We start from the raw sequence: 23,722 nt of genomic DNA on the forward strand, positions 1-23,722 counted from the left end.
ACCCCGCACCCCGCTGGTCTGCCTAGAGTCCCCGCACCCCGCTGGTCCGCCTAGAGTCCCCCCGCACCCCGCACCCCGCACCCCGCTGGTCTGTCTAGAGTCCCCGCACCTCGCTGGTCCGCCTAGAGTCCCCCCGCACACCGCACCCCGCTGGTCCACCTAGAGCAGTGATGGCGAACCTTTTGACCTTGGCGTGTCAGCATTTTGAAAAACCCTAACTTAACTCTGGTGCTGTGTCACATTTGGAAATTTTTTGATATTTGCAACCATAGTAAAACAAAGATTTATATTTTTGATATTTATTTTATATATTTAAATGCCATTTAACAAAGAAAAATCAACCAAAAAATGAGTTCGCGCCCTAACCGGTTTGACTCAGTGGATAGAGCGTCGGCCTGTGGACTGAAGGGTCCCGGGTTCGATTCTGGTCAAGGGCATGTGCCTGGGTTGCGGGCACATCCCCAGTGGGGAGTGTGCAGGAGGCAGCTGATCGATGTTTCTCATCGATGTTTCTAACTCTATCCCTTTCCCTTCCTCTCTGTAAAAAAAGATCAATAAAATATATATTAAAAAAAATGAGTTCGCGTGTCACCTCTGACACGCGTGTCATAGGTTCGCCATCACTGGCCTGGAGTCACCCCACGCCCTGCTGGTCTTTTCAAGGCTGGTACCTCCTCTCCACTAACACCCGTCAAGGGCAGAGGTAACGGGTGCTGAGTCGGAGGGGGGGTCAATGGGGACACATGTAATACTTTCAGCAATAAAGGCTTTTTAAAAAGAAGTGGGTGCTGAGGCCCAGTGTGTAATACTGATAGCAATTGCTATGGAATAAAAGTGGGTGCCCCCAAAGCTCTGGTTCAACCTTAGACAAAATTAATACTGGACCAGCCTGGCTGGCGTGGCTCAGTGGTTGAGCACTGACCTATGAACCAGGAGATCACCATTCGATTCCGGTCAAGGGCACATGACCCGGTTTTAGGCCGATCCCCAGAATGGGGCGTGCAGGAGGCCGCCGATCGATGATTCTCACTCATCATTGATGTTTCCATCTCTCTTTCTCCCACTCCCTCTCTGAAATCAACAAAAAAAATTTTTTTTAAACTGTGGACCCAAAATGACATTTAATAAGAAGTATTGAGAAGAAGCAATCTTGTTGAGAAAAATGCTTGTAAGAGGCCAACGTTCTTGGCTTTTTCTGACTCCTTGCAGAGTTAGAAGCATGCTCATGGCTGGCACATGGTGGGAAGCCTCCCCGCTGGGGCCAAGGTCAAGTTGGCGGTAAGCTCCGGGCCTGCCTCGTGCAGAAGCGCCTCTTCAGGCACAGCGAGAGGCCCTCCCTGCCATGTTCAATTAACTGCAAGGCTTTCGTTGGACCTCCTAGGGATGCAGCCTCCACCAGGAAAGACACGAAGGTGATAAGGTTTACAAAGCACGCTTGAGGCAGGAGGTGGTTCCGTCTCAAGAGCGTGTGCACCACAGGACATGCGCCGGCGCGGCTGAGTTCTAAATGAGCCAACGCCGCCCTAGCGTCCGCTCGCCCCTCTGGGTTACCCAACCATTCACACACGGGTGGGCTCCGTGCCGGGCCCTCTGAGGCCTGAAATGCCGGGTGCCCCCCCCACAGAGTCAGGTGCAAACCGCACAAAACCCCCTTCTGCCAGACGCGAGGACGCGGGCTGCAGACAAGCACTGCGCACACACCTCCGCATGCCATCTTCGCGACTCCTCGGGGCAGATACTGTTACACAGCTTTTCAAGACAAGTAAACTGCCCTGGCCAGCGTGGCTCAGTGGTGAGAGCGCCAGCCCGCGGACTGAAGGGTGTGGGTTCGATTCTGGTCAAGACCATGTCCATGAGTTGCAGGCTCGACCCCCAGCCCGAGCGTATGTGAGGGAGACACATCGATCGGTTGCCTCCCACATGGATGTTTCTCTCCCCGCCCCCCCCCAGTCCCACTCTTTCTGAAAATCAATGGAAAGTGTCCTCGGGTGAGGATTCACAACAAAGACACGTAAACCGAGGCACAGAGCGGGTAAGTGGCGCCCCACACCCCACAGCCTGTGAGCATCCCGGCCAGGCCCCCGGTCCTTAGCTGCTTCCAGGGCTCAGGGGCTGTGCCCGAGGCCGGCACTGAAGGCCAGGGCTTCGCAGTCTCCTGGCCGGCAGGTTTGTTAGAAACAAGCCCAGAGATTCGATGCAGAGCGCTTTGGGGCTGAAAGGCCCCGCGGTGTGGCTGATGCTGCCGAGGATGTGGCTCCGAGAAGCCTGGCCCAGGGCTTCCCACACGCGACGCCCTCACGCCCTCCGCGCGACCCAAACCCTCCTGCACGCACTGCTGTCCCATGTGCGGCGGGCAGTGCGCTCACCGAGAGTTCACGTTACTTTTTCACGACCCAGACTCATCGGTCACACTGCCAAGTCCTTAGACGTGTAGGACACGACCTTTTGTTTCATTCAATGCTGAAACACGCTGGTCGGCTGACGGTTAAGAGAATAGGTCGGAAGCTTAGCATGCGCTTTCGGAGAGACAGGAGCGTGGCTGAGAGTCAGTGTCGGAGGCAGATGCGTGTGGGTGGAAGCCCTGCTCGCCCGCACAGCCACACGCCTCCCGCTGAGTCCCGCACCCGGGACCGAGCCAGAGCCCTCGCTCCTGAGCCCGCGGCAACCCGTCACCGACCTGCTGGCTTCACAGTAAAACATTCCAAACCGCCCGTGCGGATCGACTGTGGCCTCTCCCATTCGGGGCCTGCCCAGCACCCCTGTGGCCCCTCACAGCGCTCAGCACACCCCGGAACATCTCATCTCTCTTTCTCTCATTCTTTCTGTCCTGCCAGGGAGTGAGCCCCCGGCAGCGGGAGCGTGTGGTGTTCTCTGAGGCCCAGAGCCCTCTGCACCCACCCTCACGGTCGCTGGGCAGCACGTGGCACATTAGTAACCGGTGAACTAGCTTCTCTGCGCTCCAGTTCCCTCATCTGTCACCGAAAACGACAGCAGTGCTGGCCTCAGGCCGTGGAGGAATGGAGGGGTGATACGCGCGTGGAAGTGAGTGCGCACTTGCAGGGCTCAGGCCCCACCAGGAACGCGTGAAGCCTCGGCCAGTGTCCTGCTCACTTACCACCGAGGAAGCGGAGACCGAGACAGAGGAAGTGAGTGTTGGAGCCACACAGCCAGCAAAGGGCAGAGCCGACACGCGGGCTCCGGGGGTCGGCGGCCGCCCTGACCCAGCCACTGCGGCTCCTCGGGGAGCTGCGGGAGCACTGAAGGCGGCTGCTTTGGGCCGCGTTGTGTTCGTGCCTGAGCCTGCCCAGTCGCTGCCGATGCTCCTTCAAGTCCCACAGACCCCAGAAGCCGGTTCTCACTCCCCCCAGGACTGCCCTTCCCTGGAAACAGGACCGTGACTCTCGGTTCTTCCTCCCGTCTGGGTCCCGAGAGACCAGCCCCCAGTCCAGCTCCACAGACAGCTCCCTGCCCCGCCCCCAGCGCTCCCCTCCCATCCTCACTGTCCCGAAGGACTGTGCCACCTCCCCACCTCCCAGTAGCCTCATCCTACCTGCTCGCTACCTCTGTGTGGCTGGGGGGGGGGGGGGGGGAGTGGGGGCGGGAGGCATCGGGTGGACATTGAGGAGCTTTCTTCCGTCCAGATCACCACTCCCAGCACCCAGCACTCCCAGTAACACCACCCAGGCCTGCTCAGTCCCCACGGTGCAAAACTCACCCCTTCACACACACACACACACACACACGCACACGCACACACACACTAACACACACACACCAACACACACACTTTGCTAGCCCGGGTTTTTGTTGAGGAAAGTCCCCCAAAGGGTTCCATTGGGCCAACGTCACCCCAGCCCAGACACTGAGGGGTGGGAGGGGCTCTCAGCATGAGGCCCCAGGGACCTGGCAGAGACCACAGCTCTCAGCCCAGGTGGCCTCCACCCCACTCGCTGGCCCTCGGGATGTGCCCAGTGCTGGGAGGTGGCAGAGAGCCCGTCAGTGCCGGGCAGACACCCGCTGCATCACCAGGAAGGGCCTCCAGCCACGTGCTCTCAGCAGGTTGGCAGAATGTTCCGGACACTTCACAGGCCTGAGATGCAGACCCGCGGCCTCCCCTCCCGCGACCTCCCCTCCCGCGGCCTCTCACCTGGGAAGAGGACGCGGCTGACCATGCCGGGGAAGACCATGAGGAAGAGCGGCAGCACCTTCAGGTACGCGGCCATCAGGGAGCCCGCTTTGGCGTGGGACAGGTTCTTGGCCGCCAGGCTCCGCTGAACGATCACCTGGAAGACAGTGGGTGAGGCGCTGGCGGCACAGTCCTCGCAGGCGCAGCGGGCTCAGGCCTCGGTTCGCCCGGCTTCTTGAGGAGGCGTCTCTCTCCCCTTCCCACCCCTGTGGTCAGGGGGGTGACCACCACCCCCCCTGCCCCGTCCCCGCTCCTTTATCTGGGATGTGCCTGGCCAGCTCCCCGGCCGCCGTGGTTGGTGAAGAAAACGTGCGCACCCAGCACCCAGTGCAGGCCAGTTACAGCCCCACCAGACCTCTTCCCCAAAGGGCACAGCCCAGAGGCCCCTCCCGCCTGCAGCCACCTGGGGGCTCCCTGCCCGGGCTGCCTCTGCCTCCGCCACCGCCTCCACCTCTGCCTGCATCAGGAAGCCTGAGACGGAAGTCATCTGGGGGAAGGAGGTGAGGAGCTGGAGGACGGAGAAGCCGTTCTGATGGCACCGTTTGAGCCCTCAGTCCGGCTGCCAGGCTGGCTTCCGTGCCGATCTGCACACTGATAGCTGGGGTTCAAGTCCCGCTCCCCACTTCTCTGCTTGTGGTCGTGGGCAAACACTTTCACCTCTCCTTGCTTCAGTTTCCCGATCTACAAGATGGGGGGCATATGAGAACTGTTTCGACAATTAAATGAAGTCTAACCATTTAGAATATTTAGAATAGGGTCTGACAATAACTGCCCAGTAAATATTCATCGTTACTGTTGATATTACCACCTCTTGATCAAGACTTAAACTGTCTTTTTCCTGCAGACAACTAAGGTCCTCACCACATCAGCCAAGAATCCTTAAAGGGAAGTGTCGGGAGGTGGGATCTGCCCCTGCTGGGGGGGTCCCCAAAGGTGTGGACGGAGTCGGCGAAGAAGGAATGACACAGAGACAGCGTTCAGTTGATCAGCAGCCTAGCCAGGATCTCTAGCCAAGTTCTAATCAGGATCTCCAGCGAAGTTCTGGTTCAGGATCTCCAGCCAGGTTCTGTGTCCAGTTGTCTTGCTAGGTTCTCCAGCCAGGTTCTCCAGCCAGGTTCTCCAGCCAGGTTCTGTAGCCATGTTCCCTCGCTAGGTTTTCCAGCCAGGTTCTGTCCAGGTTCTCCAGCCAGGTTCAGTCACCAGGTTCTAGTCAGGTTCTCTTGCCATGTTCTATCCAGGTTCTGTAGCCAGGTTCTGTCTCTAGGTTCTTCAGCCAGGTTCTCTCGCTAGGTTCTGTCTCTAGGTTCTGTGGCCAGTTTCTGTCCAGGATCTTTTGCCATGTTCTCTCGCTAGGTTCTGTCTCTAGGTTCTGTCTCCAGCTTCTGTCCAGGATCTTTTGCCATGTTCTCTCCAGCGAAGTTCTTCTGTCTCTAGGTTCTGTGTAGGTTCTGTGTGTAGGTTCTGTGTCTAGGTTCTGTGTCTAGGTTCTGTGTAGGTTCTGTCTTCTAAGTTCTGTGTCTTGCTGTCTTGTTACATCTGTATTTATACCAGTTGATTCAATCCTATCAATCTCTATTACAAAGGTTAGGACGTTTCTTATCCCCATTCCAGGGAGTAAAGATTATGTAGCTTAAGCATGATTGTTCATAGTTAAAGTGATTAATTACCCGCCTGGCACTTAGTTGAGGGGTTTTATTCCCTCCCTAACTTCAGGGGAAAATCCCTACCTGGGGAAACAAAATTTCTCAGAGAGGAGACCTTGGTTAAAACACATAGTGCCAAGAAGGTGAGCAAACATTTTAAGAACAGTATGCCATATATGCCAGGTCCTTTGAAACAGCAAGGATGGACTGGCTCCCGGCATGCCCCGGCCTCCACCACCCCCCGCCGGTGGCAGCTCCGCAGTGCACACCTCTTTGCGGGGAACTGTTTGAGGGGTGTCTCATCTCCAGGCCCGTGAACCCACGCCAAAATGATCGAGGACAATGTCCAACTCAATGACAACGGCACCACCTGAGCCTGCGGACACGCAGGGCAGGAACCTGTGCCCACTGGACACCCCAGTCAGCAGCCAGGACCCCAAAGAGCCCAGTCACAGGTGGCCCCCCAGACTGAGGCGTCTGCTTGTGTAGCTTTCAGGCCCTAAAAGGGACAGTAGTCAGGTGGCACTGAGCAGGTAACCAACATCTGCCTTGGAAGAAGATGACCGGGAGGAATGAATGCGCGGAGGCAGGGCCCTCACCCAGCTCCGCTCACCCGCCTGGCACCTGGGACGCATCTGCCCCCTCCCTCCGCCTACAGCAGCAGGCACAGACGGCCCCTCTCTGGTGGGAAGGCGGGAGGCCTGTCAGGAGAGGTCGTGGAGGTGGGCTTGGCGACAGGCGGTGGGTATGCAGCTGGGAGGTTCTCTCTTACACGAGGTTCTGGATAAACCCCAGAATGAAGACCCTCCAGTGGGTGAGTCGGAGTAAATGAATAGAGAGGTTAGAAGCTCAGACAGACTCAGGTGTGGATCCCCGCTGTGGAGCTCAGACAAGCTCCTTAAAGTCCCAGCCCGCAGTCTTCCCATCTGCCGAATGGGGATCCCAACCGCTTGCTCTGAGGTGCTTAGCAGTTCTTACGCAGGGAGACCACTAGTGATTATTGTAGTCGTCACTGCTGTTGTTGGATGAAGCCAGAGAAAGACGTTCAAACAGGTCCCCAGAAGAGAAGGGAGTTAGCGTTAGAGCTCGGGAACCAGATCAGACAGCCACGCAACCACAGTTCAGACACGGGAAACAGCTAACACTGGCCATGGCCGCAGCAGGAAGGTGGTCGGGGGAATACCCGGCAGGTGTAATGGCCTGGCTGCTTTTTTGAGTGATCTTTGTCCTGGTGGTGGAGGGGCCTTAAAAGGACCGAGGCGAGAAGGCAGCGCGCCGGTCTGGTTGGAGTGAGGAGTTGAGAGAGGGGCCGCGAAGGCCTGGCGCATGGCTGCCGGCAGGATTGGGGTGTCTGAGCTTGTGACTAAGGCACACAGTGTGCCTAGGTCTTGTCTGGTGCCTCCTCAAAAACTCTGCTGGGTGGGGTGAAGGTAGGCCTTGCCGAGATCTACCCCCTCAAAAGCGCACGACTTTCCCCAGAGTGTTTTCTGCCGAGACTGGTCCCCTCGATCCTCCTCCAGCCTCCAGATTGGACCCCACGCTCAGAGCTTTCTCTCCTGCTTCCTTAGGCCTTGGGTCCTGGAGCATCTGGAGAAGGGAGAGGCCTCGGTGGGTACCAGCCCCTTTCTTCGCAGGAGTAAACTGTGTCGTTACCATGGCGATGCGGTGGCGAGCAGGACCACGTTGGAACCCCGTTGGTTTTACAGTGGACATCAGTGGGAGTCTTCCTGGTGTCCTGCCCCCTCCTTTGAAATCCATGCCCTCTTCACAAGCTGCCGACCATCCTGGGCACAGCGCCGGCCCCGGGGTCAGCACCAGCCCCCGCTGGGCCCGGCAGAGCCCGGCACTGCAGGGCTGGGTGTGGACTTAGCAGTTGCCAGCCCCTTCCTGTTGGCCTGCGTGGGAGACAATGAAGTCAGCGGGTGAGAAAGGAAGACGAGGGTGCACGGGCCGGTGTGGCTCAGCCGTCAGAGTGTTGGGTCGTTGGTTTGATTCCTGGTCAAGGGCAGGGACCTCAGATGCCGGCTTGATCCCCAGCTCCCGGGGCACGTGTGGGAGACAACCAATCGATGTGTCTCTCTCACATCGATGTTTCTCTCTCCCCCTTCCTCCTTCCCCTCCACTCTCTCTAAAAAAAATCAATGGAAAAAATATCCTTGGTGAGGATTAGACAAAGAAAGGAAGACAATGGTGAGGGAACCCGACCGAGTCCGCGGTTCCTGGAGCCACTTCAGCGCCTGATGCCGACCTTTCCCGGAGCTCATTCAGGTTTGACACCCCCCCGCCCCCCGCACTGCTCCCGCCTGGATGCTGCCCGTGAAAGACCAAGACGTGGGAGCTGCGTGTCCGAGGCAGACAGGCGCAGGGAGGCCTCCCTCCGGAGCCCGGAGCCACGGTGTTTAGAAGTTGGTGTCACTGTTTCTGTCGTTTCTCAGGATTCCCAACAGGCACCTCTCATGGGGAGCGGAGGCCGTGAGCACGCGGTGGGGAACGTGAGGGCGTCACGCCTGCAGATGCTTCTCCCTGCTCCGTGGCCGGGGCAGCCGCGGTCCTGGCCCGTCCATGTGGAGCCCAGGAAAGAGCCTGCTTTGGCAACAGCCGTTTCTAGGGAGGAGCTGGGACCGAGGAGAATCCTGGCTCTTACTCCTCGAAGTAGAGCCTCCAGATACGAATTTAGGAGACAGCGGAGCACGTTTCCAGGCAGCTGCGCTGCTCAAAAACCCACCAGCGGGGAGGGTGTCCCTGGGCAATAGCCTCCAGGCTCACAGTGTTCGAGAAGGGGGTGCACTATGCATAGCCGGCGGGGAGATGGGGACAGGCGCCTGCCGGTACTCCTAGCGGTCCTTAGTCACCTCCTCCGTGTCTGCCCAGCACGATCCGGCCCGAGCTCGCCGTCCGTGAGCAGTGGGTGTCGCCTTGCCTGTCGTCTGCTCTAACACGAGCCCAAGGCTGTGCTGGCGAAGGCATCGCACGCGGACCACAGGCTTTGGGCTCTCCGACCCAGATCAACAGCAACACCGTGCAGCCGAGGCATCGTTGTCGTCGTCACCACGGCGCGCGGGGCTCGGGTTCCTGCACCCTCTCGCCCTCCTGGGCCCTCGGAAGGAGGCCGAGCCCCCTTGGATAAGCCTCCAATTCTTGAACAAAGCAGGTGGCTGGCGGTGGCCTGGAGGGTACACACTGGAGTGCAGCTCCTACGGGCCTGAGGACTCTCAAGGACACGGGCGGAGGTTGGCTGATGTAAGCTGGCCAGCGGTGCCCAGCAGTACCATACACCGTGTAAAAACCTAAGTGTGGCCCTGACCGGTTTGGCTCGGTGGATAGAGCGTCGGCCTGCGGACTGAAGGGTCCCAGGTTTGATTCCGGTCAAGGGCATGTACCTTGGTTGCGGGCACATCCCCAGTAGGGGGTGTGCAGGAGGCAGCTGATCGATGTTTCTCTCTCATCGATGTTTCTAACTCTCTATCTCTCTCCCTTCCTCTCTGTAAAAAAATCAATAAAATATATATTTTTTAAAAAACTAAGTGTTTTTAATGCATATTAACTGTCCCTGCAGCAAGAGCACTGTGACCCAGTTCCCCACGCTCCCCTCTTTCAAAACTATCAGTAACCCCACTTAACGGGAAACGGAGGCTGAGGTGCTAAATCGTGTCTCACGGAGATGCTGCCTGGGCCGGATTCTGGGTCTGTTCAGGGTGGAGCCCATGCTGTCAGCCTAGACCCGACCTGTCTCCCTGGGCTCCCCGACCTGAGCTTTCTGAGGGGGCGGGGTCTGCCGCTTAAAGGGGCCGCGTGAGGTATTGCACCCGCTCTGCGATGGTGCTCAGCTCTCATGTGGAGGTCAGCCACGCGGTGACCTCGCTGCACTCTGGGCAGTGCCCCCCTTAGTTAAACTCGCATCAGCCCTAACTGTGCAACTTAAACGGTACGCGGGTCTGACTGTTGATGTAACAGAAAACAAAACAAAACAAAACATGTCAACCGGAGACATAGTCACTGGCTTTGAAACGTGAGAAAGTGGCTGCCCGCGAAGCAGTCCGCCGCCCTGGCGCCTCTGCCCACGGTACCTGCTCTTGTCTGTTTTAGGCCCGTCTAGGCGCGCCCACCCGGAGGCCTCCATGCACGTCCCAGTGAGTGCGGAGGTTCAGTCTGTTCTCTTTCCTGTACAGGCGGGCGTGTAACACACTGCTGCCGTCTGCTTTCCTCCCTCTGTTCTCACACCAGCTATGTGTGCCCGACAGCTGTGCTCCGCGGCGCCCTCTGCTGCCAACCCTCCTCCCGCCACCACCAGATGGAGCCCTGCTCTCCTCCCTGAGCCTGCGCTCAGGTCACCCAGGCACATCTCCCCTCACCCCCCTATTTAGAATTGCACCCCACACCCAACCCCTCTGTCCCCGCTCTGCTTTTTTTAAAAAAATATATTTTATTGATTTTTTTACAGAGAGGAAGGGAGAGGGATAGAGTTAGAAACATCGATAAGAGAGATCAATCAGCTGCCTCCTGCATGCCCCCCACTGGGGATGTGCCCGCAACCAAGGTACATGCCCTTGACCGGAATCGAACCTGGGACCCCTCAGTCCGCAGGCCAACGCTCTATCCACTGAGCCAAACTGGTCAGGGCCCCGCTCTGCTTTTTAAAAAATATATATTTTCATTGATTTCAGAGAGGAAGGGAGAGGGATCGAGAAATAGAAACATCAATGATGAGAGGGAATCATTGCTTGGTTGCCTCCTGCATGCCCCCTACTGGGGACTGAGCCCGTCCCTGGGCATGTGCCCTGACCGGGAATTGAACTGTGACCTCCTGGTTCATAGGCTAATGCTCAGCCACTGAGCCCGCTCCCGGCCCTGCTCTGCTTTTGTTAATGCCACTCACCACCTGTGACATGCACGTCACTTACTTACTGTCTGTCTGTCTGTCCCTCCACGAGCTCCGCGAGCCCCACTGGTTTGTTTGGTGATTTCCAAGGGCCTAGCACTTAGATGACGCCCAGTGAGTGTTGAGCAAACAATACCGGCCCAGTTTTACCCTCCCTTAGAAGGTTTCTCTCCTTTGCTTCCCGGGCAGTCGGCAGGGTGTATTAAACTTTGCCATCACGTGTGCTCGCTTCGGCAGCACATATACTAAACTTTGCCATCACGTGAGCAGAGCAAGAAGTAAAATAACGTGTAGAACAGTAGGAAGGGAGGCGTGATCAAGGATGGTGGGGGAGAGAGGCAGATGCGAGAACAGTGCGGGGAGAAGGCGGGCACAGCCACCCCACAGCGTGCCAAGGGCGCTGGCGCCACCGTACCTGGTCCGTGCACCAGTACCAGAGGGACGGCATGGTCATTCCAATCAGGATCCCGGGCCACGGGAGGTCGGAGGTCAGCGGGTCTCGGAAGATATGAAAGGCATCCTCGCGGGGCAGCCCGCAGCTGCTGTTCTCAGTCCGGTTGGTGGCCAGGGCCAGGAAGTACTTCTCCACCAGGCCGTCCAGCCCCCCGACCGCAGCAAAACCTGGACGTCAGAGGGAGCGCTTGCCAGGAGCTCAGAGGGAGCCTGGCAGTAGCAGGGTTGGTGGAGACAGTCAAACCCCCCTCAGACGACGGCTACCAAGGCAAGTTAGCACCTTACGGGTCTCAGCCTCTTTTTTTGTGTTTTTAATGCCTTTGGGTAGCGAGTATGGATTGCTTTTCAGAATAATATTGCTAAATGCATCACACAAAATAGGCTTGTCAAGGAAATCAAATGTAGGAAAGGCAATGATCAAAACGTAAAAGCTACTATGAGCCAGTAATTTATGTATTTGCCCATTAAGTAGTAAACACCTAGCAGGGGGGCTAATAACAATGTTGTTTCAAAGCAGCCCTGGGCACAAACAGGTTTTCAGTGCATCAGCATCAACTGTAAGGGCATTGGATAAGAACGCCTGGTGCATCCCGGGATACCAAAGGCACAGGCACGGCTCATACTGCCTGGTTTAGTGCCTACATGTATAATAGAAAAATGCAACATTTCAATGATAGATTCATAAAATAGAGGTGGTTCCTGCATGCCCCCCCCCCCTTCAAGGCTCACAGACACCCTGAATTCTGCTCAGAGGCCCCAGGCTACGCAGCCTTGCGTTAAGGAAGCATGCTTTCTCCTCTGAACGTCTCAGCGCCTCTCAGTTCAGGTATTGCAAGAGTGGTGCGCAGACGTGTGGCCTTGAGCTTTTGACTCCCCTCTCGGAGGCTGTTTCCTCATCGGTCAGTGGGGCCCCGTGGCGCCAACCTCACGGGCTGGATGGAGCTGGCTCATCGAGACACTACCCACAAGGGCGCAGTGTCGGCGTAAGCGTGAGCGACTCCGAGGAAGAATCAAGGTCTGCCACTTGGAATCGGCTTCTTTCATTCACTGGAAGGATTCAGGGTTACCTCCAAATAATGTGGCTCTCACCAGGTTACACATTGGAAGGCTTTTTAAAATTTTTTTATGGTAGTCTGAGATGAATACCGTAAACCCTAGGCCAGCACTAAAATAATATCCTTGGGTGAGGATTAAAAAGAAGAAAAATGGAGCTGGAGGACAAATGGGACAAGTAAACAACTGGCAAGTAGTAGATTTTAATCCAACCCTATCTATAATGACATGAATGGAATTAACCTGAAGACACAAATTAAAAGGTGGAGATTGTCAGATTAGATTTAAAAAGCAACTATATCAGTGGTTCTCAACCTTCCTAATGCTGCGACCCTTTAATACAGTTCCTCATGTTGCGGTGACCCCCAATTTCATTGTTACAAATTGAACATAATTAAAGCATAGTGATTAATCACAAAAACAATATGTAATTGTATATGTGTTTTTCTGATGGTCTTAGGCGACCCCTGTGAAAGGGTCGTTTGACCCCCAAAGGGGTCGCAACCCACAGGTTGAGAACCGCTGAACTATATGATGTCTACAAGGAACCTGCTTAGAATATAAAGGCATAGATAGGCTAAGAGTGAAATGATGAAAAAATACCCCCCTTTATGTATTTATTTAATCACTCATCCATATTAATATAGGCGAGCTATTCATTTTTACTTTAAAAAACCCAGCAAGTTTTCATGATAAGCACCGTTTGCTTTCTGCTAAGTCACCATGCCTCAAGCAGGACTTCGGACAGCTGGGTGTGCTGGTCCCAGCGGTGAGGGCAGATGCCCTGCTGAGGGGGTGCTGGCATCCACCCCAGGGGCCGGGGACCCCACTTACTGTAGCCCATCAGGGTGAATGCTCCTACGAGCATGATCACAGTCTGCAGAGCGTCTGTGTAGATCACAGCGGCCAGGCCACCTGGGGAGGGCGGGGCGAGGACGGAGCTGAGGGTGGGCACGCTGATGGGGAGGAGTTACTCTGCGTCACAGAGGGACCCTGACCGTCAGACCCAGCGGTGGAGATCTCGCAGGGTTAACGGTCTGCAAAGATGGCCACAACACCCCCTGCGCATTCCCGTTTTTCCTTTTTTTTTTTTTTTTTTTTTTGAGGGAGAGAAGGGGAGAGATCGAGAGAGAAAAACATTTATGTGAGAGAGAACATCGACCAGTTGCCTCCCAAATGCACCCCGACTGGACTGGGCCGAGAATTGAACCTGGGACCCTTCGGTCCGAGGTTCAACGCTCTAACCACTAATCGCTGGCCAGGGCCACCCTGCTGCTTTAAGGAGCCCTGCCTAGCCCAGTGGAGGATGGTCCGCATGGAGGGAGCGCCCAGCTGACCGCCCAGGCAGGGAGGCCCTCTGGCTCCAGCCGGCTGTTCCCGCTGCCACCTAGCGGCAGTTCAACTGAGCAGGCGGGACCAGCAAAACCCACCAACAGACAATCCGTGAAGTGAATTGTGGGCAATGATCACCACTGTTTTAAGCCCCTAAGTTTGCCAGTGTCCGTACCCAGTAATTGCCAAGTGACACGGGAAGTGGCGCTTGGGCCGCAGTTCCACGCTCTGAATACCTTTGCTTCTAAGGTGGGAAAAGGGATGCGAGGTCTTCAGAGCCCTAACAGGCTTCCCGCACAGGGTCATGGCGGTTGGCCTCAGAGGATTCTTGGTTTTGCCACCAAAAAAATGCTTGTAATAATCCTGGTCAGGGCAGTCTTTCCAGTCTCCTTCCTACCCCTCCCTCCTCCCTCTTCCCTTGTCTGACATAAACATGTGTACCGGTGGGCAAGGTCACTGCAATAAAATCCATGCCCGTGGGTGTGGAATTCTCCTGTGACACTCCGTCCTTGGGAGAGACCTGCCTGGCTTCTGGCCCAATGCCCTGCTGTCCTGCCGGGTAGTTCACCGGTTGGAGCGTGGTGAGAACCCGAAGTTTGGTACCACTGATGTCCACCATCATTTCGATGCCAAGGATCAGGGGGCATTTATCATGTGCCAGGCGCTGAGCTTAGTTTCTCATTCGATCGTCGCTGACATCTGGTAGGTCCCCACCTAGTTCTACACAGTGGGATACAGAGGCGAACAGAACAGCAGGCCGCCAGGCCTCCCCGAGCTTACAGTCTGATGGGGCGACAGGCCCAAACAAGGAGACACGAAGATAAACTGCGCGCGTGGCCGGCCCTTCCCTTCCCCTGGACTCAGGCACACGGTCCTCTCCGTGCTGAAACCTCCGCCGCGATCTTCCGGCAGCAGAGGCCTTTGCGTGGTTCCACAGCACATGGCCCTCAACCCAGGCTCATTCTGTGTCCTTCCAGGCTCCGGTCCCAGCCCTCCGTGTCACTGCCTCGCCTACGGGCGGGGCACAACCTGGACCTGTGCTTGCTCAGCCTCAGCCACATCTATCGCCCTTGCTGTCCCGCAAACAGGCAAACCGTGCTCTCATGTCAGAGCCTGCGATTGTCCTTCCCTCCGCCTGGAGCGCTTCCCCTGTGCCTCATGGCTACTTCCTTCATCACTCAAGTCTGGTTCAACTGTCACCACAGCTCAACATCCCATGGAAAAACCCTCCCCACCCTCCCCAGCTCACCCGCTGAATTTTCCTGCCTGGCGCTTCCAAGTTGTGACAATACACCTGACACTGTGCACTGGTTTCCTTGTTCACACCTCACATCCCCACGAGCACGTAGCTCCTTTGGGCAAAGACTGTCCATCTGTTCGCTGCTTCACCCTCCTCCCAGCACGATGTCCGGCATACGGGAGGTGATACACATATAACAGAATAAGTCGATTACACCAATAAGAGGCAGAGAAGGTGAGGATTCAAAACCAGATACTCCTCTACTCTGTGCCAGTCAGAGTCCAGTAGGTCTAGGATGCAAGTCTGTGGGGCAGAGATGAGGCTGTGCCGCCTTGGGCTCCAGAATAAAGCGGTCTGTGGCCCAGCCTGTTTAGTGCGTGTGAGACACAGGTGCAGTCCTCGATAACCTGGTAAGTCCTCGATAACCAGGTCTTGAGTAATTGGGAAATGCTTGATGCAGCTGCGCTGCATTGTAAATCCTCTCTCTTATGGGCAACCTCCTTCCTTAGGACAAAAGTCAAGAGAAATCATGTTATCTGAGGCAATGAAGTGGAGTTTAATGGATAAATGGTCTTAACACAGTAGAACACCAGAAGATAGGCTGGGAAAAGATGGGGTGGCACAGCCCCTGCCCACCACCCCTCCCAGCATCACCCCTTATTCAGTCATACCTGCAATAGTGTATAGAGCTGTGATGGCCAACAGCCCAACTATGGCCAGGTACAGATCCAGTTTCAAAGACTGCTGAATAAAGATGGCGCCTGCATACATGTCCACCTGTAGAAACATAAAGTGAATAGATGGATGGGCAGGTAGTTGAGTGCTTGGGTGGATGGATGTGTGGATGGGTATATGGATGGATGGGAGGATGGATGTGTGAATGGATGCGTGGATGGGTGGGTGGATGAATGGAAGGATGGATGGATGTGTGGGTGGATGGATGAATGGGAGGATGGATGGATGTGTGGGTGGATGAATGGGTGGGTGTGTGGATGGGTGGATGTGTGGGTGGATGTATGGATGGGAGGATGGATGTGTGGGTGTATGGATGGGTGGATGGGTGAATGGATGGATGGATGGATGGATGTGTGGGTGGATGGGTGGATGGATGGATGGATGGATGTGTGGGTGGATGTATGTATGTATGTATGTGTGGGTGGATGGGTGGGTGTGTGGTTGGGTGGATGTGTGGGTGGATGTATGGAAGGGAGGATGGATGTGTGGGTGTATGGATGGGTGGATGTGTGGGTGGATGGATGGATGGATGTGTGGGTGAGTGGATAGATGGGTGGATGGATGTGTGTGTGGATGGGTGGGTGGGTGGATGGGTGGGTGGGTGGATGGATGGATGGTTGGACAGATGTGTGTAGCAGAGGTTCCCACAGCCTGGATTCAGGCAAACACAGAGGAATCATACATTTTGTTTCTTCACCCACCTCCTTCCAGATCTGGGGTCTCAGACTGGAGCCTTGTTGGCAATTACATTTGAGACCCCTTCCTGGGCTAATACAACAATCTCCTCAGTGGTCCCGTTTCTGCCCTTGGTCTTCGTACACCCCGCCCTCACCTAATCACATGCAGGCGTGGTCATCTCGTCCTTCCCCCAGGAAAGCCCTCCAGTGGCTCCAGGCCCACAAGGGTCCTGAATAAGTTAGTTTCATGCCAGGCCTGTCGTGATTTGCCTGCTGCCTGGCTTCATTTCAGTCACTCGCCTCCTATTTCCAGTCCTTGGGGTCCTCGGGAACAAGTCGCGTCCACCCATGCCTCCCAGCTTTGGCGTGTTCTAATTTATCTTTCTGGAATGCCAATTCCCCTCTCCAAACGCCTCCTCCGACAGAACTTCCCTTGTGGAGGCTTCCCCGGCGTGGAGCCAGTTACTGTTCGGATGGAATGGCACTCCTCGGCCCCCCTCACCCTCACACAGGACAAGCTGTCCTGGCTCCAGCTGGATGAGACAGCGTGAGCCAGGCTGGCTGAGCGCACACACCCCTGCTCTTGGCCACTTCCCAGGAGCTCTGCCCATCCAAGGGCGGGGCGGGCAGCCCAAGGCCATCAGCACCGCTGATCACTGCTGATCGTGGTCTATCTCAGGAGAAGATCGAAGTCCCGTGCAGTCAGTGACCCGTCCTGCCCGAGGCGTTGCCAAGGAAGCTTTGGCAGGAGCTGGGAGTCCCTTCCTCCACCCTTCCCCTGACACCCTCTGCCCATGCTCACCGACCCGCCCAACGCCCTCTAGACGCCCTGGAGTGTGTCCAAGGGAAGGAGAAAGTTCATGGGCGGAGACACCCAGCAGGGGCCCTGGCCAATCTCCCCAGCAGGTCCCCACCTTACCGAGATCTTGGTGAAGATGTAGATAAACAGGTAGAGCACAGCCAGGAGTGTGGGGATCCTGTTGCCGCCGAAGCGTTTCCGGAGGTATTCGGGCATCGTGGTGACCTGGGGCCAGAGCCCAGCTTTCACCCCATCTGGCCACGGCCTCAGGGCACCCCCCACCCCCTCCAACGCTGCACACACATGGTCTTGGGAGTCGCAGTGGGGGACTCAGAAGGGAGGAGAAAATGGGAGCAAAGAGGTGAGTGGAGGACTTGGGGTCCTGTGCAGGAGTATGTGCCCAACTATCATATTTCCCAAATGTGAGGCATTTGTGTACCCCATCCACATTTTTACTATCTCCACTATTATTAATAATGTTTTCCTTTCCATCAACTCAGGTTTTTATTCAAATAAGTTAATCTACAAAGGAAATTTCAAATCAGCACTGTAAAGGGAAATCGATTCAAAGTGTACGGGAGGAAGGCAGCAAAAATAAACGCATGGATAATAAAACAATTCGTTTGGTTTCTCTTCTTTTCTGGCAACTTGCTGTTGCACAGCAAAGACTCTGGGCTCAGAGCTCGCTCATTCTTTCTTTAAGAAAATTCTTTCAGAAGCACTGGACGGGGGTTGCAGGCCTGCCAGCACCCGCGTGCGCTATCCCCCGGGGTCACCCAACAGCTGACCGACCAGGAAAGGAAATCACTCGCCATGGGGTTCCGTGTCGCTGGCCACGGGCACACCTCAGACCTGCTCAGTGACTCCCTGTGCCCATGTGCTGACCTTCGGGGAAGTTGCTCTACTGTAACCTTTAGCCAGATCCCCGTGAACTCCAGGGGGTTCTACCAGCAAAACACGCGGGCTCCAGAGAGGACGGGCGTCAGAGGACCCCTTCGCCTGGAGACACCGGCCGAGGGAGGCCCGGGCCAGGTGTCCTTGCCACGTGGGACACCCCAGGAGCTGAGCCAAGTTGCTGAGCACCATCTGGGGGGCAGTTTGGCATGTCTGTCCCCATCTCCTCGTCCCCTCTGCACCCCCCGACTCAGGGTTGAGAAAATGTCATATATAGCCTCTGGCAGATGGCACGATCTTCTGCTCGCCACAGAACACGAAGACCATCGGCTGAGAAGGCCTGGCCGCCTACCTGTGAACACACCTGCATCGCTACCCTCCTTGACGCCTTTCCATAGTAGGTGCTCAGTAAATGCTTACTGATGCCCTGGCCCACCGCCCCTCACCCCCGCCCGGTGCCGTCAAACCCCAGACACCTTGGCTGTGCAGGAGGAGTCACAGGGGCCCACCCACCAAAGGCCTTTCTTATTCAGACTCGTATTGTCTCCAACTGGGACCACGGATGCCCACATCACCGCCCTTTCCACAGATCGCACAGCTTCTGGCACATTTTTAAACGACTTGTCTCATCATTAAGCAGCTCTGTCTACTTTGTGTATTTGAAAAATTTTCATAATAGAAGATGAAAATCAGTTATTGCTTTATAAACAACTCTATGATATTGATGATCTTGCCGTGTGTGTTAAACCTCTAAAACAGTGCCAGTGACAGAAAGGTGTCAGTAAGATCAGAAATAATGTCCAAAACTGCTTTTTCAAAATCCTCAAGCAGCATTACTTGATAAAATAAAATTATAATATTTCATATCAGTTAGAAGTAACTCAATTATTATAGTTTTGCATGCAACGGGAGAAAAATCACTGGATTGGGTTTTTCTTAAGTTGAAAGGAATAACTTGCTATGCCGTAAACATTTCAGAGACCCTCTGAGGACCAGGCTCCTGTCTCCCCTGTGCACCATCCCTCTGCAAGTTGGGACCACTAGGGGCTGTCCAGTGGAAGTCCTTGTGCAGAGGGAGAGGCACTGGGGAGGGTCGGGGTGCTGGGGAGGAGGGGCGCTGGGGAGGGGGGGCGCTGGGGGAGGGGGGGCGCTGGGGAGGGGGGGCGCTGGGGGAGGGGCGGGCGCTGGGGGAGGGGCGGAGCCTGGGGAGGGGGGGCGCTGGGGGAGGGGCGGGCGCTGGGGGAGGGGCGGGGCGCTGGCGGAGGGAGGGATTGCAGGCTTGCCCCTTCCCAAAGGCCTCCTCATTCTGTGCCCGCGGCGCCCTCACTCACCTGGCCTGCAATGTAGATGGGGAGGAAGACCCAGGCGAGCGTCAGCACGGAGAATATGCCCTGCGGAGGACATGGAGTGGGCTGGCCGCAGGCGCCCGGGGGTCCCGCGCCCCCTCCCGTAACCGGGTCTGCTCGGCTCCGCGTCTGTCCGTCTCTCACCGGCTGAGTGGCTCACCCTCCCGGGACGTCATATTTCCATGTTTAGATGGGAGAGGGGATGACGTAGGGACAAATGGAGACAGCCACGCCTTTGTGGATGCTAGCACAGTGTCCCCTAAACCTCACGTCATCCCCGTGGAGGGGTCAGCAGGCGCTGAAGGGGCGGGGGGGGGGGGGGGCGGCGCTAGAAGAGCCCCCTGGGTCTCTGAGACCCATTTCTCTCGCCAGGAAACGGGGGCAGCAGGCCTAGGTGGGCGGTTGCAAGGAAACCGCTGAGATGATGCTTATGAGCCCTTACCATACCCCGCCCCCGCCGCCCCGCCCCTTTTACAAGCATGAACCCCTCATCCTCACAACGTCGCCGCGTGGCAGGGGCTGTTACTATCCCCGTTTTATACACGAGGCTCCGAGAGGTTAAGCCACTTGCCCGAGGTCACACAGCTGGCAAGCGATGCAGCCAGGATGCCAAGCCGGGCAGCCGGGCTCTAGTCTGTACTCGAATCCCACGGTATAATGAGTCAGTGCACAGAGAACGCACTAAAAAGCTACTCATTATAAAGATGAAGGTCACTTTAATGAGCGCACCCCCCTGGGCTACTCAGAGAGCGTCCTGCCTGGTGTCCGTGGCTGGCAGCCGCCAAGGGCCACCGGGCCGCACAGGCTTTGTGATGCCCGCGGGCATCCGGCCGCCAGGGCAGACTCCGAGGCTTTCCCCGCACAGTCGTTCCCCATCAAGCAGACAGACCCCGGGCCAGGCCGGGGGGCCGAGACTGGCAGTCAGACTGATTTTGCTGGCGGGGTGCCTGATGCTCCCTGTTCGTGTTTCGGAAAGCACCGCTCTGGTTTTAAAGGTGAGGCATGCACACACCTGCCCCGGAGCTCCCTGTCAGGCGGAGAGGGCTGCCCACTGCGTGGTGAGTACTCACACTAAACTCATAAGCAGCTACAGAAATGCCCACCGCAGCGCCCGACCCTGCCAGGCCCACGAAATGTCCACTTCCTATGTTGCTGGCAAACAAGGACGCACCCACCTGTGGGGAGACAGACAGGTTATACGTTGGAGACAAGTTCTGGGCACCTCCCTGCTCCCTACCCCCCCCCCCCCCCACGCTCTAGAGAGGACAGAGAAGGGAGAAGGCAGGGCTACCCTAGCGCATCTGGCACCTTCTCTTCAAATTAGAAAAGACTCCTTCCCCAGACTCTTCCTTCCACTTATCGTAATCAGCATAATAAGCATGCCAACCTACGCTGCCTACAGTGCGAATTGCGCCTCCTAGGGCTGTGCAGTACCCGACGCGGCCTCCCGGGGCGCACGCGGCCTCCCGGGGCGCACGCGGCCTCCCGGGGCGCACGCGGCCTCCCGGGGCGCACGCGGCCTCCCGGGGCGCACGCGGCCTCCCGGGGCGCACGCGGCCTCCCGGGGCGCACGCGGCCTCCCGGGGCGCACGCGGCCTCCCTGGACAGAGGATGTCGTAGGAAGTGTGTCCCATGAGAACCAGGAGGCCTGTGTTATCCCAGCTTTGCTTCCAAAGTAGCAAAGCAGAGCGCCGGCCTCAGGTAGAACTCTAAGCGGCCGGGACTGGGCTTGACGACCCCATCCCTGGTCTCGGTTAATTGGACCGATAGGTGAGCTATAAATTCTTTTTTGATTAAACAGATTTGGGTTGGAACTAGTTTATACTGTAACTTCCACACAATGTGCAATTACAGAGTCCTGAACAAGCAAAGCCAGACAGAACAGCAGCACTTTGAAAATTCTTTGCGAAGCGACTGTAATTGAGCCAAAAATCACTCACAGGCCACCACATCATGTCCCCTCCGGCGAGGAAGTAGCCCTTCACGGTGTCTCTTTTGGTCTTCACTGTGGACTAAATGAAGAAGGCGGGTGAGGGAAAGAGGAGCGTCCACTGGGCCAGATTTAAACACCAAATAGATTTTGTTGTGGTTATAAAGAAGATTTTAATTTGAATACTTTTAGAGGAGACATACTCTTTAGGTCAACACAGCCCCTACTAGTCCCTGCTTCACACATGGATAATAACCTACTTGACCTCTAGGCATTTGAGTTTTACACTCATGGCTTATCTATAATAGCTCCTAATGTGTATCATTTATTCTGTGTTAGCACTTGTACAGTGTCTGACACTATGCTAAGCATTTCAAAGCATTATCTCATTTTATTCTTATTAACTCCTGTGAGGTTGAGAGTTGGTGAGGCTCAGAATTAAAGTCACTTATCTAGTGACACATTTCCAGATAGCAGAAGGGACAGGAATTCAAGCCTAGCTCAGCTTGATTTTGGAGTCCATGTTTTTAGCTGGTCCACAACACGATCTTTAGAAGTAAGCTCCCTGGCATTGAAGGCATTTTAATACAGACATTTTGACCACTGAGTAGTTTGTGTGATATTGAATATGTTGTTCAACTTCTCTGAGCTTCTGGGTGTGAATGTTGGTGAGAGGATTCTTACTGGATGGAAGATGGCATGATATGGTTTCTTTTCATCCCTGCAAATGATCTTCCTATAGAAAACAGACTCTACAGAATGATGTCAGCATCATGGCAAAGTGAGACCACCCCTTTGTGTCTGTAATCAGTTGGACATCTATAATTCAACGAAGGTTCCTCTGCTCAGCACACTAGCATGCCTGAGAGCGCCACACGTGGTGCATCTGAAGGAGGGTGTGTTGGATGCGTAGGGAGGCAGGATGGGGAGGAGGACAGGGATGGTGCCTGCTAATGCAGTTCCCCTGCTGCTGCAGCTGAGCCCACAGCCCCAGCTGACGAGGGGGAGAAGTCAGGGTGCAGCCCCACACCAGAGCCTGGGGGAGGGTAAGGGGGGCAGAAGCAGTGTCAGCACCTGAAAATCTGGCTCCCTCCCATGGCTGCGGTGGAGCTGACACATCTATGGCTCTTGGTTCAGCTCAGTGGTGCCGACTGTCATACGGAGCCACGTGACAGCACGGTGGGCTCATGGACCTGGCTCTCCCCAACCGGCCACACCCCCCAGCATGGGGGTGGTGCCCTGAGACCCAGGTGACTTGGACACAGCAGGGGCACCCCCATCCTGCTCACCCAGGCAGTGACTCCCCTGACCACAGTGCCAACCCTCATCAGGACCCAAGAGGCACAAGTAACACAGGTAAGAAAGATTTTCTGCTGGAAAACAAAAGAAAGGCCTCTAATTATCAACCTACCGAATTGTTAAAAATCAAAATGGTACCTAAATAGAAAAGGTGTTCACTATTTCAAATGTGCCAGCGGAGGAACAACCCACAAGCAGCATGAACAACCACGGAAACGTAGTACCACAGAAATAAATGACAATCGTCCACAAACCAAAGTCATGGGAAGTTAGGATCTAAATGATAAGAGAATTCGAAATAGTCATGAAAAAAACTCAACAAGATACTAAGAAACTCAGAAAGGCAGCTCAATGAGCTCAGGGATAAAGTTGATAAATAGAAGAGTACTTTACTAAAGAGATTGAAACTATAAAAAAGAACCAAACAGAGAACCTAAGATGGCAGTGGAGTAGCTGGAAGCTACACTCACCTCCTCCCAACACTGAGCTGGAATTACAACTAAATTATAGAAAAATCTGAAGACTAGCTGAAGAGGAGTCTTATAACCAAGGATTTACAGAAAAAGCCACATCACCAGGGGTAGGAAGGGCGGAGACAAGAAAAGGGCTGGCCCCACAAACGGAGATGGTGGCTGAGGTTCTAAACTGCAGGGGGTTCTCTCTGAGCAAAGAGCCAGGAAGAGGCGCCCACAGAACATCTGGCTGTGAAAGGCAGCAGGGCTTCTGTCTGTCAGGGAGGGACGAGAGTCCACTAGAGACAGAAGTGCCCTCTTAAAGGGCCAGTGCACAAATGTCATCTGCAGTCACTCACCCTGGGCTCCAGCAAAGGGAGAACAGGGGACTAGAGCCGTGGTCAGCAAACCGCGACTCACAAGCCACATGCGGCTCTTTGGCCCCTTGAGTGTGGCTCTTCCACAAAATGCCACGTGTGGGTGCGCAGTACAGTGCGATTGAAACTTCGTGGCCCATGCGCAGAAGTCGGTATTTTGTGGAAGAGCCACACTCAAGGGGCCAAAGAGCCGCATGTGGCTCATGAGCCGCATGTGGCTCACGAGCCGCGGTTTGCCAAGCCGCAGTTTGCCGACCACTGGACTAGAGTCACATGAGGACAGTCTGGGGTTTGTGGCTCTGGGAGAGAGCTGAAGGGCCAGCCGGCAGAATCCCTGTGCTGAGTCCCTCGCCCATGCTGCAGAACACTGGCTTCCCTGGGTGGAGCATTCCTTCCCAAAGGCCATCAGCCTGGGGGAGTGCACAAG

General features: G+C 55.7%; 1 protein-coding gene across 1 annotated transcript in view; it reads right to left on the reverse strand.

Moving 5' to 3' along the window:
- The window catches only part of SLC5A11 (solute carrier family 5 member 11), a 45,433-nt gene that overhangs the window by 8,054 nt on the left and 13,657 nt on the right, over positions 1 to 23,722 (reverse strand). The window contains exons 4-11 of the mRNA XM_081090386.1: positions 21,178 to 21,249; positions 20,308 to 20,412; positions 19,223 to 19,282; positions 17,118 to 17,222; positions 15,458 to 15,563; positions 13,049 to 13,129; positions 11,124 to 11,329; positions 4,148 to 4,283 (exon numbers count right to left, since the gene is read on the reverse strand). Coding sequence (XP_080946512.1) covers positions 4,148 to 4,283; positions 11,124 to 11,329; positions 13,049 to 13,129; positions 15,458 to 15,563; positions 17,118 to 17,222; positions 19,223 to 19,282; positions 20,308 to 20,412; positions 21,178 to 21,249 — 871 coding nt within the window. The remainder of the gene's footprint in view (positions 1 to 4,147; positions 4,284 to 11,123; positions 11,330 to 13,048; positions 13,130 to 15,457; positions 15,564 to 17,117; positions 17,223 to 19,222; positions 19,283 to 20,307; positions 20,413 to 21,177; positions 21,250 to 23,722) is intronic.

The sequence above is a fragment of the Myotis nattereri genome (genome assembly GCF_964212035.1).
Source record: "Myotis nattereri genome assembly, chromosome: 4".
NCBI classification, from domain to species: Eukaryota; Metazoa; Chordata; class Mammalia; order Chiroptera; family Vespertilionidae; genus Myotis; species Myotis nattereri.